Genomic DNA, 13,351 nt, shown 5'->3' with positions numbered 1-13,351 from the left:
AAGCTACCACACCCTCAGCTACTCGGACAACACCCACTGTCCCAGCCCAGGTCGCTGTAGACTACAGGATAATTGATGGAACGAATTACACATTGATCCACGCAGCATGTGGGAGTCCAGCCACAGGTGCACTGCACTTCACTCATTTCCACTGACCTACTTTTAGTTCTCTCTCATTGTGAAGCTTCAAAATGTGCTGCTGCTTTTAACCTGTTTTCTTACACCGCACATACTCGATGAAAGACCTCTAACTCCATCATTTTACAAACTTGCTCCTATTCAGATCAGAAATCCCAATCGCACTTGTTTTAAGAATACTGGACTGTACTGTATAGTGGCAGATAAGGTACATAACTTCAGGTCATTGCTGTATCAATTTCATATTAAAGGTTGGGTTGGAGATCTTATTCGGGATCATTTTTTACTAATCTGCTAGAAATCCTCTTAACACCACCACAATTGCAACTGAGTAAATAAAGGTTTTTTCACAAAAATGAAAAAAAATTAGTTGCCTGGGGAATGAACAAGCCTCAAAAATCACCATCCAATCACGTACAATGTCACGTTGTAGTCAATTGGATCGTGATGTGTCAATCAAGCTACCGTCTCTCTCCCTCTCTCGCGTGCACGATCAGAGTCTTCACCGACGTCTGCGGAAAAGCCACATTCCAGTCTGGTGTGTATCAATATAGCTCTGGCAATGTGTGTTGAGTGTCTTCACCCATGTCCGCGGAAAGGGGAAGACGTGGCTTCAGACAGAAGCTGGGACTTTTGACTTGTGTATTTTCAATACATATTTTCAATGGCCTGATAGAAGCGATTCTCCAGGATCTCCAACCCTACCTTTAAATGTGACAACACTTGATGATGTATGGGATCCCGCTGGGTTCTCCAGCTTCCTCCCACAGTGCAAAGACCTTCACACTTGGTTAATTATGTACTCTAGAGTCCCCATATTGTAGGTGTTGATAAAGTTAGAGGGTTGGATTAAACTTTATTGGGAATTTGTCCACAGCACAGTGCTACAGTGAAATAGAATAAAAAACATCTCAGGAACACACACAGCAGACAGTTGCTTGGCATGAAACTTCCCAAAAACACAATTAAACATCTAACTATGCATTTCACACTGACAATGACATTGAAATGAAGAAAAAAATGACAGAAAACATGCTAAGATGCTTCGTATATATTGCACTTTTGGCCTATTTAGAGTGCAGCAGCTCGATGGAGGCCGGAACAAACTATAACTTCAAGTGATTATTATGTGATGTGTGAGTGAGTGTGACTGGTTGTTTGTGTCTGTATGTGTGAGATAGATCCTATGATAGACTTGTGGATACCTGTCCTGACTGAGTGTACCCCGCCTTCGCCCATTGTCTAGGATTGGCTCCAACCCGTTGATCCAAAACCCTGTTATAAAATCGAAATACAATATGGAGATGAAAATGTCTTCAAGGCTGCTTGGTTGTCCTGAATACAGTTGGCCAGTGTTTTCCTTCCCTTTACTTGATCAATACGGATTCTTTCCAGGGTATTAAATTATTTATTTTGTGGTGAGGATGGTCACGTCTCCTGGAGCTGCCCAGGTTTAGATCAGCCGATCCTGACAACGGAGGCATTTAAAACAGCTGGTCCTCTGTCAGCACGGCAGGAACAACTGACTCAGATCCTCATAATTTTCTGGATATTTTCTCAACACTGTTGCCCGGAGTTATCAGTCAAATCTTGCCCCCCCCCCCCCCCTCTTCTCCTCAGTTTCCCCCTGAGCTTGGAGAGCCAACATCCGCCTAATCCCCCCACGAAGACACCCCAACTTGGAAAATCTTCAGTGTAAAACTTTATTGATCTTGACCTTCATTTGTGCTCCTTCATTTTTCCTGGTTTTCTTAATTCATCTCTCACGAATCCAGCTCTCCCGCAAGAGATCCACCCTGCAAGAGAGTCTGAGTACACAAAAACAGACATTGTTAAACACATGGGCAAGAAGGAGGAGGAGGAGGAGGAGGAGGACAGTAGTTTTCTGGCATGATTAAGCAGTTTAGTCAAGATAATGAGTATGGTGACCAATCAAGAATGTTTAAAAAGTCATCAATACAACGAGGAGCACTTCCAAACAAATCATAGAGACAGCTTTGTTTTTCCACAACATCATGAAATATGAAAATCTACAAAGGCTGCATGTGTGCACGCACGCACGCAAACCATGTGTTCAAAGTATTGTATCTGTGTGTGTGTGTGTATAAGTGTGTGTGTGTCATTTTGCTCAGCTCAGCCCCGTGACGAACATCTGTTTCTTATCTGATGGATGGATGGTGATTGCACCACTTGTTTTGTCTGCAGGCAGGGAATGGTTTTGATTGACCAAGCAGACAGCATTCAGGTAGCGTGGCTCTATCAGTATGCATCAGTAGCAGGAAGTTATCATGCTGAAAGAGGCTCATTATTGGGCTAAAATCAGGGGTGATGATAGTTTACTGAACTGATTTCCCCCCCTGGCTTTCTTTCTTTTTCTCCCTTTCTTTTTCTGTTTCATTCGGTACACTTTTTTCCTCCCTTACTTCCTCTCCTCTCTCTGTTGGAGAGTGACCCAACTTTAATGAAATTCACCTTTAACCATAGCTGGCAGTGCTACAGTCCCAGCTCCTCGGTGTATCTGCTGAGTATGTTTAGTTAGCTGTGCAGCCACTCAGGTTTCTGAGCCCGTGTCTCGCTGAGCGCGGCCTGCCTCGCACAGCTCCACTGCCATGTACTGTATGTTATTGAATATATAGACATACATACACACATATAGGACGCAAGCATTGCTGGTGAAATGAGACGGTGTAGTGTAACGTGGCCAGTTCTGAACGTGGGTAATTTGTGTGCGTTGCGGTCGTGTGGGTGTGCGTGTGTTTACGTTTTGTGTGCTTGCGTGTGAGTGTTTGATTGTACGAAACCTCTGCGAGAAACGGTGCCCCCGATGACAGGGCACCGTTTAGTCGCCTGCCACATTAAAGGGGCAGTCCGCAGCGTGGGCTTGAGTTTCACAGCGCTCCTGGTGCCAAATACCACAACACTCACCGCGAGACAATTACGTATAGAGTGGCTTTGTTACACACAGACATTGGCAGGACATCTTTGCAGTTAAATCACTCGTTGCTCTCTTTCCCCTCTTCCCTTCTCATCATCTCCCCTAGTCTCCTCTTTCCCTCTCTGCCGCTTTGTTCTCAGTTATTATAACAGCTAATGAAGTGTGCAGCCACACAACTCCAAAAACCATTTTCTTTTCCATCAACTCAACTAATGAGATGGTGATAAAGTGACTCACTTTGTGTGACCTTCTTGCCGTTGGCAAAACAACACGTGTCTTTTCAGGGCAGGTCTGTTTAATATTTAATTTACCCAGTAATACATGAAGCACTCTTCTGATTACAGGAATATAATCAGACTCAAAAGGCAGATTAAGGCAGTGAAGTGTTTAGTCATTATATAAGAAGAAGGATTCAGTTCACTACACTCATAACAGTGTGTAGGATAGATTCCCAGCAGATCCCCCGTGACTTTGTGTTGATAGTCGGGAATCAAATCATAATTAAAACTCACACCTACACACAGAAGTTCGCTTGGACATGCACGCTTTCATCCGTGCAGGGTCGCAGGAGGGCTGCAGCCAATCCCAGCTGATGTTAGAGAGAGGGCGGGGCCACACACTGGATATACAGTACTGTAGATATAAAGACAAACAACCTCACACATTCACGGGTAATTTACTGTAGAGTCGCCAGTCATGTGGGTTTGGGTTTGGGTTTGGGCATGTGTTTTAGACTGTGGGAGGAAGCTGGAGAACCTGCAAACTCCATCCAGACACACTGTCCTGTAAAAAAGATAAATGTACTGTATCATCCAGCAGGAATGACCTTCGTGTGTGGTGTAACAGCTCTGTGACTGGTACCGGCATGTTCCTGGTGATGAGTGTACTGTGGATGTTTCAGTGTGAGCGGAGGTAATGACCTGTGACTGTGGGGAGTTGTTGCAACATCGAGTTTTCCTGATCTGAGTCACACTGTGCTACACACCAACCTAAAACCATGTTATGTCCTCGGGGGATTCAACAACAATAGCACAACTAGGCACAAGATCAAAACAAGCTGACATGAGCACAGACAAACCAAAGTGTCAGAGCTGTCACATCGACACTGATTTACTGCCGAGGTAAATAATAATTCTAGCCGCGAAATAAATAATTAGATTTTCCCTTTTCATTCACTCACACACACACGATGATGATACCACTGATATGATCATCTAGTCATAGAAGTAGAAGATGTTTTCTCTTCGATAACTGAAGCTGGGAAATTTATTTTTGTTTGATTTGACAAATTCAGAAACGCAAGAGTAATGAGACAAAAAACAATGTAACCGTTTGTGACATCCTTCATCTGATCCCAGCGCACTCTCAGTCGCCTCATGACATTTAAAGTGATTACTAATGGTAACATGATCAGGAGCGATTAAATTGAAAAGCAAAGCAAAACAAAAAGTGGCAAAACAGCAGAGTAAACAAGTTATGAAAAGAAGCAAGTGACACAAATTAACCGAAGACACCGCTTGCACATTTTTCCGCCATCCCAGTCATACACGTGTCTTCATTTATGATCATATCAGAGGTTGACCTGGTTATCTATTGTCTGTGCAACCCTCCTGATACACCAGCGATTACATTTTGTTATTAAGTTTTGCCTTGATAATCCATTTACAAGGCTTGTTAAAGCAAACAGAAGAGACTGGGATCTGTGTCTGGGATCAAAGTGTGTTTGTGTGTGTCCTTGCTGCTGACTGTATCCACAAGTTTCCCAACGTCATCTATGGTAAAAAAAAATAAAAAAAAATAAAAAAGGAAGCCGGTTTTGCATTTCTGGTGGAATTGTACATTTGCGTTTCCATGGTTTTCAGTCATTGTCGTTGTTGCGGTAAACACATGGATCTATTAACGCTGTCTTTTAACACGGATGTCAATTTGTGTCCCATTGTTAAAAGCTGGTGTGATGATCCATGCGTTTTACAGATTTTCATTGAAGAAAAAAAAAATCCATGTATTTACCGCGACTACCGAAACCATGGAAACGTAAACATAAAATTCCACCAGAAGAGCAAAACCGGCTTACAAGGTTTTTGACGTTCGGAAAAAGGTGGATAGAAACACCTGCAAGATGATGATGTCTATATGATGCAATGCAGGAGCGTCTCTCCCCCACACACACCCAAGATTTGTTTTTTTTAATACAGATATCTAGAAGTGTAGCACATGCTTGGACAAGTGAGCGGAGGAGTGAGTAGATGGGAAGATACAGGAAGGAGTAGGGAGAATCTAAGTGGAGGTGATGGGTGGATGTCCTCTACCAATCATTTAAGTGTCTCATTAATTGTAGCCTATTAGAAATTGTTCTTTCTTTCTTTCTTTTCTTTTTTTTTTTCCTGAAAATCATCCCGATGTTTTGGGATACTGACCAGATGTTTTGTCCGGACAGCAGTCAGATGAACTGTGGAGAGACAGAAACTGTACAAATAAGGAAGGCCGTGGTTTATGTAGAGAGAGGAGGACAGATAAAAAGTGGGTGAGAAGGGGGCGGTGGTGTGGTTGATGGTGGGAGTCTCCTCATATTGTCACACACTTGTTAGTACCACATTGCTGTGTTAAGCCTGAGGCTTTAGGGAGTACAGTCACACACACACACACACACACACACACAGGCTGTATGCCAAGACAAATGTGCCCACTTCTCTTTTTAGCAGACACCTCGTAGGCACTTATGACAATGTGTTCGCTGTTGGCGTCAGCTAGGCTATACAGTACATACAACCACAAGGGTTGCTACAGTGACAGAGTAGCCTACCAAGTAAGGGCACCGGCATGCTCCAACCTGAAGTGTGAAATTGTAATTGTAACTTGGATTAGTTTTGTGACATTTGTCCATTTCCTTCAATACTTGATGGAAAACATGCTCAAACTACATCGACCGATAGTCTATTGGCCTGAGAGACACAGGTGCTGCCTTACAGTCTGAATTCAGGGCACACACACACACACACACACATATTATAGCTTCATACCAGCTATTACAGGAATTTATTTATGATTATCCAGGAATTCTATCAATGTTTTTCCTGCTCACCTCCAAGGTATTTATGTAACTATGCTGTCGTGAACATCAGAGGATGAACTGATATATCGGGAGAGAGATAAAGACTCGGAGAGCAGCTCGGAGGAGACAGCAAAGCCCTTGTAGGGAAAACCCAGGTTGCGGGGGAAATGAGACCTGGTTACTGGGAAGTGTTTTGGTAGTTACGTGTTCATCGTCCAACATCTTTCCACCTCCAAAGCCACATTCCTGACACATCTCCCCTTGGCCTGTCCTGTGATCTCATCAGACAGACGTCTCATATAGCAACCAGTCACAGTTTAAGTGTGTCCAAACCTGACGGATGCTGTGTCAAGCACTGGAAACTAAGCTGTGATATTTTACAAGGAGCACAGTGGACGGGGCCAGTGAGTGGTGTAAAAAGTTATGTTGTTCAGCCCCGAGATGGTCGAACTAATTAATTTACACGGCATAGTAAAGATTTAAATGTGTGGGTTTCCCTGCATACGTAAGTGCCTGCCTCTATTTTTACTTCTCAACCTCTCTATTCACACTCGCTGAGGTTCATCTGAGTAGCGTTTGAGATTCCCCTCTATGTGCTTTTCCTTCTTTGTTTGTTTTGGCCGGTTTGTGTAACCAGGAGCATTTCTGCATACCTAAGATGGGTTTTTGGGGTTGAGGGAACTTTCCAGAGGTATTTCATGACATTAACACTAATGTTTTTCCTGCACATTAAACTCTTAGGTGGCCCTCCAGATTGTTTTTTTCCTGACCACCTCGGGGAAAAATGTGGTCCTGGAGATAATCATGCAAAAATGTTTTGCTCTGTATTTTCCAACACCTTCCCAACACATTAGCATCACACTTTGCTATTACAATAAGTTTAGATAACATAATTTTTTTCCTCCCCCTCCTTATGGTTGTTTGGTCTTTTCCTGTCTTCTCTGTACACCCACTACACAGGTGGTGTTTCCTCATGAGATCATACTGTACTAACTGGGGAAAACCCTCTGGCATCATACAGCCATGATGAAAAGTGAAATTAGGTGTCACCACAGTGGCAACCACAAAATAACTTGCAAAACCAGGCTTTGAATATGTGTGTCTGAAAATAGTGAGTTGTTTTACCACTATTATTTCATACAGCAGCATGTGTTTTTTTTCGAAAATATCTGGCTCTGTTGTAGTTCAGTAAGTGTTGTTTGATTTATGTCTCGGCTCTTGGCCGTGTGTAATACAATGTCTTCCCTCTCCTATTGTCTGTTTCCCCCTCAATCATCTCTCTCCTGATATTTCTTCTCCCTTGGCCCCCTTCTATATTTTTTCTTCTAATTCTTCGTGCTCAATCCCCTTATCTTCTTCATTTATGTCACTCATATTCTTCTATTTTGTCTTCCAGAGCCCTTGTTTATCCGTCTTGAAGCTCCCATGAACAACATCACCACCTCTTTGGGCCAAATGGCCGAGCTCCTCTGCCGTGTGTCGGGGAACCCGCTGCCCACCGTGCGCTGGCTGAAGAACGACGCCCCCGTCGTGCAGGAGCCGCGCCGCGTCTCCTACCGGGCCACGCCGTACGGCTCGCGCCTGCGCATCCGCAACCTGGACACCACCGACACGGGCTACTTCCAGTGCGTGGCCACTAACAGCCAAGGCACCGTGTCCACAACGGGCGTGCTGTTTGTCAAATTCGGTAAGAGAGAGATTTGGAAAAGTGAGAGTTGTGTTTGATCCAAAGCTGCAAGAGCCAAAGCTTTTGCTTTTTTAAAGACGTCTGGTGTGCAGATGTCACAGTAAATTGGATCTATGAAGAGTATTTTCTTCACTTTCTGTGACAATGACATTTTTTTTCTTTAGTGATCTTTTCCTACTAGAGATCTGGCTCCTCTTAGCAACACTCGTCTCTACTGATTCTTGCTTGTAGCTGGCAGCGTGCACAGAGCAAAATCTGGGAGCAATATTGTTTATCCTGTTGTAAAAAAAAAATCCCCCTGTCTTCTTTTCCAGATCCACTCCCTACACCTCTGCCAGGAAGACCAACGTAAGTTTCTCCTTCTCCATCCATTTTTCTCTCTCTATCAAGTCTGTTCATGCTATACAATACTTACCACACTGCAACAAGGGGGGTCTGGTTCGCACGAGTGATTTGTTAGCACTTCTCTGACACTGATATGAAAATGGTTTCTGGGTTTTATCTCAGAAATGATTGTCCATTGAGAATTGCAGATAGATTTGTCAAGTACTGTTGCATGCTGATGAGGGAGTGGCAAGTATGTTGTCTGTTTTGAATAGTGAAACCTCAAAATCACAGCTTGTGATTTTCACATTTGGTGGAATGTGACCCAGGATCACGCAAAGAGAGAGAAGGATGATACAATAATGACTCGTCGTGGGTCTGTTTTTATATTGTTTAAAAACATTTTTTTGTTTTAGACAATGCAAATGACTTAAAGGCATAGATTTAAGAGACTTTGACATATCCAACAACGTCCCCTCAGTTTGATGACTTATTGTTTTGCGGTCTGAAAACTGGAAATTGTTGCATTGTTTTGCATCTTAAACTTCTCATAGTAATTTATTGCCTACTTGCAAAGAGCCACCCTGAAAAAGTCCTAAACAGCATATTCATTGGATAATAACTCACATTATAAAAAGGCCTGACCTGTACTTTTCCATATCATTGATACAGCCTCAATGTAGCTTAATGAATTTTTAATATTAGCCTTTAAATCCCTGTCACTCTGATGCTTTATGCTGCTGTTTCTGACCAGTCATTACAGCTCACCATGGCTCACGTCTGAATACAGGCTGTGTGCAGCAGGAATGTGGACCATGTGGCTCTGTGTGCCAATCACAAACCAGCATGTGAAGCACATGGTGTTTTCAACATACTGAGCCACACTCAGTATTTGTGGGGTTAGGTTCATTTACTTTCAGACAGCTTTAATCAGACTCAAAATGATAACAATCTAAAGACCGGTACTATTCATTAGATTTCAGGGCAATAATTAGGCTTTCGTCTGATTTCAGGGCTATAATAAAGTTATTGTAATTAAGAGTGAATGTACCGCGTCTGCTTTAGAGTTCAGTTGATGAACTGTCTGTGTGGTTGCTGTTATATGACGTTTTATAGGCACCCAATTAGCCACCAGCTGTCTGAACGTATAGTCAAAGCCAACCTCAGTCCTGATCTCTTAACATGGAACACACATTTCAAATTAAAGGTCTCGAGAGCAGCAAATGATATAAACGATATAAAATGTTGTACGAAAGTATCTAAATTATCTTCCACTAAAACGTTTCCATCCCGTCCTGTCTGTAGCGATTCTGTTGCCTGACGCAAAATTTAGTTTGAGTCTGGTGAGTCTCCTTTGCTTTGTTTTGACGTCTTCTCAGTGTTATGGGATAAAACTCTCTGAACTTTCTCAGCTCGTTTGATTCCCGCAGGATCAAAGGAGTTAAGCTGGATGATTTTCCCCAATGACATTATGGCAAGGCCCGCTGCCATGTTCCATGCGGCGTTCTGTGAATCAAAACTGCTGGCACAAGGTGGATATCAGACACTTACTAAATCCAGCGCATGCACAGTCGTACACATGTGTGCACATCTGAGCACGTACCCGATTGCTCGCTCTCTCAAACATCTGTTTCTGCCATTCCTTTGTTTACATGTTTTTGGTTTTTTTCCTGTGCAGCTTAAATTAAAGCTTGTTGCAGAGATGAAAGAAATCACAATCGCAATTTCTGGAGGGAAATATCAATAAAAGAAATGTAATCGATTTTGGCTTCACAATAGAGTCATGAAAATATTAGATATTAAATAAACTAATGGAGACCTTAAGCCTGAAGATGTGATTTTGGCTTCAAACCGTATATTTACATAAGAGATTATCAGGATGACATTTCAAGGCTGTCATTTATTATAATGTTAGTGTGAGAGTTTGCTTTTAATCCAAGTTCACATATCTAGAGGAGAATATTGTAGCAAATGAGATAACAGATGATTGAGTCATCCTCCCCACTTCTCTGGAAATGTGAAGTGAATCACAGCACATGCACACATTTTCTGTGGATTTGTTCGCCCAGTTAAAACTCTCGGTTTGCAGCTCTTTATTTAATACTGTTAACTATCTACAGTATCAGAAGAAAAAGTTTTCTCTGGAATGGATGTATGGCAACTTCCATAACCTTCCTTTCTCAACATCCTTTTTAATTTCCATCTACTATTTTCCAAAAAATGTGACTGTGACCATCGTACATATCACAACTTAGTAGATTTATATTTATAGACGAAGAGAAATTGTAAGAATATGTTTTTTCCATTGCCTAAACTTCATTAATTATCTCTGTACATGTTGGGAGAGTCTGTAAACAAACAGGATACATGGTATATTAAACATTATACTGTAGTTCTGTGCTGGAGCTGCAAGACCATGATGCATTTGAATTTTTTTAAGATTTTCAAAGTCTCAACTTGTGATACATAACCTCACCTAAAAAAGAGAGAAGAGTTAGATACTGTATGTTAAAATCACTATAATAATGATTTTCAATCATTTTTATTTGGCTAATTTGACATTAGCTGACTGTAGATGCCTCGTCCTTCGGGCTCCCTTAGTGTGACAATCTCAAAGATTCAAACTCAGTTATTAAAAACCACACACTACATTACACTTTACAAGTTCAAATATATTAACTTCTCCTTGTGTCATTCATTTTTTCCCCCACTGCCAGCTTGTAAAGGAAAGTGTTGCAGTCGAGCGAGGAGCAGCGTGCAATCTTGAGTCTCATTACAGTCATTACAGACCTCATTTAAATAGACAGTGGCCTCCTTTGACGGCGGTGGAGCTGCGGTGGTGGTGGGCACATCGTCACTGCTGCTCATCATTAGTGTCACGGCCAACTTATTAGCTGTAAAGTCAGGGTGGCAGCCGTCAAGGAGACAAGGTCGCCTAATGATGACACACGATGACCTGTGCCTGCTTACCTCATAACGCAGCTGTTCCCATGTCAAAACTTCTGCTCCTTCCGCTTCTCAACGTTTTTGGAAAGACATCTGGCTCTGAAGCTTGTCAGTTTAAATGAAACATATTCATTTGCATTCCAGTAGCCTACTAGCCCCTTTTTTTTCTCTTTTTTTTTTTACCTCCAAGCTAAAGCGCCGTGACTTCCGTTTTCTTGGGATAATTTAACCACAAATATTACTCACAAATTTAGGGAAAGGTTTCTCGCCACCCACCTCGTCGAACCTGAACATAACATGAACTTCATGTCCTCTGTGTTGTCTTTGCTTCGGTCTGTGCTCTGATTTCCATCCCCTCCACGTCGGCCTTAAGTATACACTCTGTGGTGTGTGGGGCATTGCAGTGTGTGTGTGTTCGTATATATATCCTCAGGGTTGGGTTTTTGAGAGTAGCCACAGGCAAACTCAAAGCTGACAACCATCGAGGTTTCGACCGTAACCCAGGAAGCTTGTGTCTAATATAACCAGGTCAGAGATACAGTCAGAAGTGGAGACGTGAGGATGAGCTGAGCTGCTCAGAGAAAAAGAGGGAAGAGATGGTGGAAAGTTTGAAGCATGAACTTTTCCTTAAGCACAACTTGGACAGCTTCCTTCCTTCCGGAGCCTTCTTTGAAAACACGTCCAGGTTCAAGTCATTCAAGACAAGTTTATAAGTCGAGTCTCACGTCTTTCGGAGCAAGTCTCAGGTCCTTGAAGGCAACTCTGAGTCACATCACAAGATAAATGTCAGGTCAGGTCTCTGGATACTTTGAAATGACGCAGCAGGATTTTCATTTCAAAGCTGTGATGATAGTGTTTCATTTAGTTGAGACCATGTCCTTTCAATACAGAGGCCAAACAATTGAATGTATGAGGTGTTTGTGTTGACCAAGCGTTTTTGCCAGGTCACAAGTTGAAGACGTGAGATTCTAAAGCCAAAACATTTTGGTTTAAGGTCAGTTGAATGTCTTGCATGCTTCCAATGAGTTTGATGAGCAGATCGACGCCACTCGATGGTAGATGTGGACATGGCTGGAGCAAGCGGGCGCTTACGCTGAAACCACCTCCGCCGCCTGGCTCTGTCTAATGGCAACAACATCCATCTACCAGCACCTCTCTAGCTCACTAATTAGCACATTGTAGCTTGTTTGTTTAGTCCATGTAAAATATGGAAAAGTGGCATTTTATGAGGTGCATGTGTCGTAGTGTCAAAGGCGAAAAACTGCTCCTTAAAGTCAAATCTCACGTCTCACTTCAAAATTTGACTTGAGTTCAAGTCGAGAGGTTTTTTTGCATCCACATCTGGGATGCAAATACATTTCCAAACCAAAGTTTTTTTTATCAGTTTGCCAGCAGTTGTGTTACTAAATAAGAAACATTAGCGCACCTCCTCTAAATAGCACCCACCACGCTCCTCCTCTACATTCTCCTCCCTCCTTCTTTCTCCTCCCTCCCTCACCTCCCGTCTTTGGAGATGTTTTCATAGAGCCAGAACAAACACAGGGTGAGGGGAAAAAGTCTCGCCTGCCAAAATCAGACCCCCAACTTTCTCCATCTCTCTTTCTCTCTCTCTCCCTCTCTCTCTCTCTGCGTGCTGCCACACTTCTTTCATTTGCAGCAAAAAAAAAAAAAGAGCTGGATGGAGACGGCGGGAGGGTGAAAAGAGTGAAAGAAAAACAGTGTTAGCGGAGTGGGAGGAGGATGGTACCATTAACACTCCAGGTTGCATGTTGTTCTTTGATTCCCGGGTTCTGCGGGGTCGGCAGTGTTCAGGTGTGATTAGCGGTGTGAGCCGACGGGAGGTTTAGCTGTAAGCTCAGATCAGAGACAGTTAATAACTCCTAACCCGTCGCCCTCCTCACTGAGGCCTGTATGCAAGCTGCCCAAGCTACAACAGAGGAGGCCAAAAGTATCTTTGATGCTTTATCAGTCTGAATCATCAGCTGGATGAATTAGATTTGCTGAAATCTGAAATATAAATTACATTTTCTTCTTACTTTCTGTCTTTCTTGGAGACATCAGAATGAGAAATTTGATCATGAGATATTATTGGAAAACTTGCAAGCCAAAGACATATAATCAAAATATAATGAGTGATATGAAAAATGTGTTTAGTGAGAATATATTTTCCTCTTCAGTCACTGTCACATTATTTTTATTCCAACTCTTTGATGGAGGGTAACACATGACGCATGGCCCATGCACACAAGCTTTCTTCAATTGGTATTTT

The 13,351-nt window shown here is 42.5% G+C and overlaps 1 protein-coding gene across 1 annotated transcript in view; it reads left to right on the top strand.

Moving 5' to 3' along the window:
* The window catches only part of ror1 (receptor tyrosine kinase-like orphan receptor 1), a gene marked incomplete at both ends in the record, with an annotated part of 127,671 nt that overhangs the window by 87,624 nt on the left and 26,696 nt on the right, over window positions 1–13,351 (top strand). The window contains 2 exons of the mRNA XM_083970879.1: window positions 7,522–7,812; window positions 8,127–8,160. Of these exons, the coding sequence (XP_083827005.1) occupies window positions 7,522–7,812; window positions 8,127–8,160 (325 nt within the window). The remainder of the gene's footprint in view (window positions 1–7,521; window positions 7,813–8,126; window positions 8,161–13,351) is intronic.

Source organism: Trachurus trachurus, assembly GCF_905171665.1.
Source record: "Trachurus trachurus genome assembly, chromosome: 4".
Taxonomy (NCBI): Eukaryota; Metazoa; Chordata; class Actinopteri; order Carangiformes; family Carangidae; genus Trachurus; species Trachurus trachurus.
The sequence above is the reverse complement of the archived record's forward strand: the minus strand, read 5'-3'. Positions and strand labels throughout refer to the sequence as shown.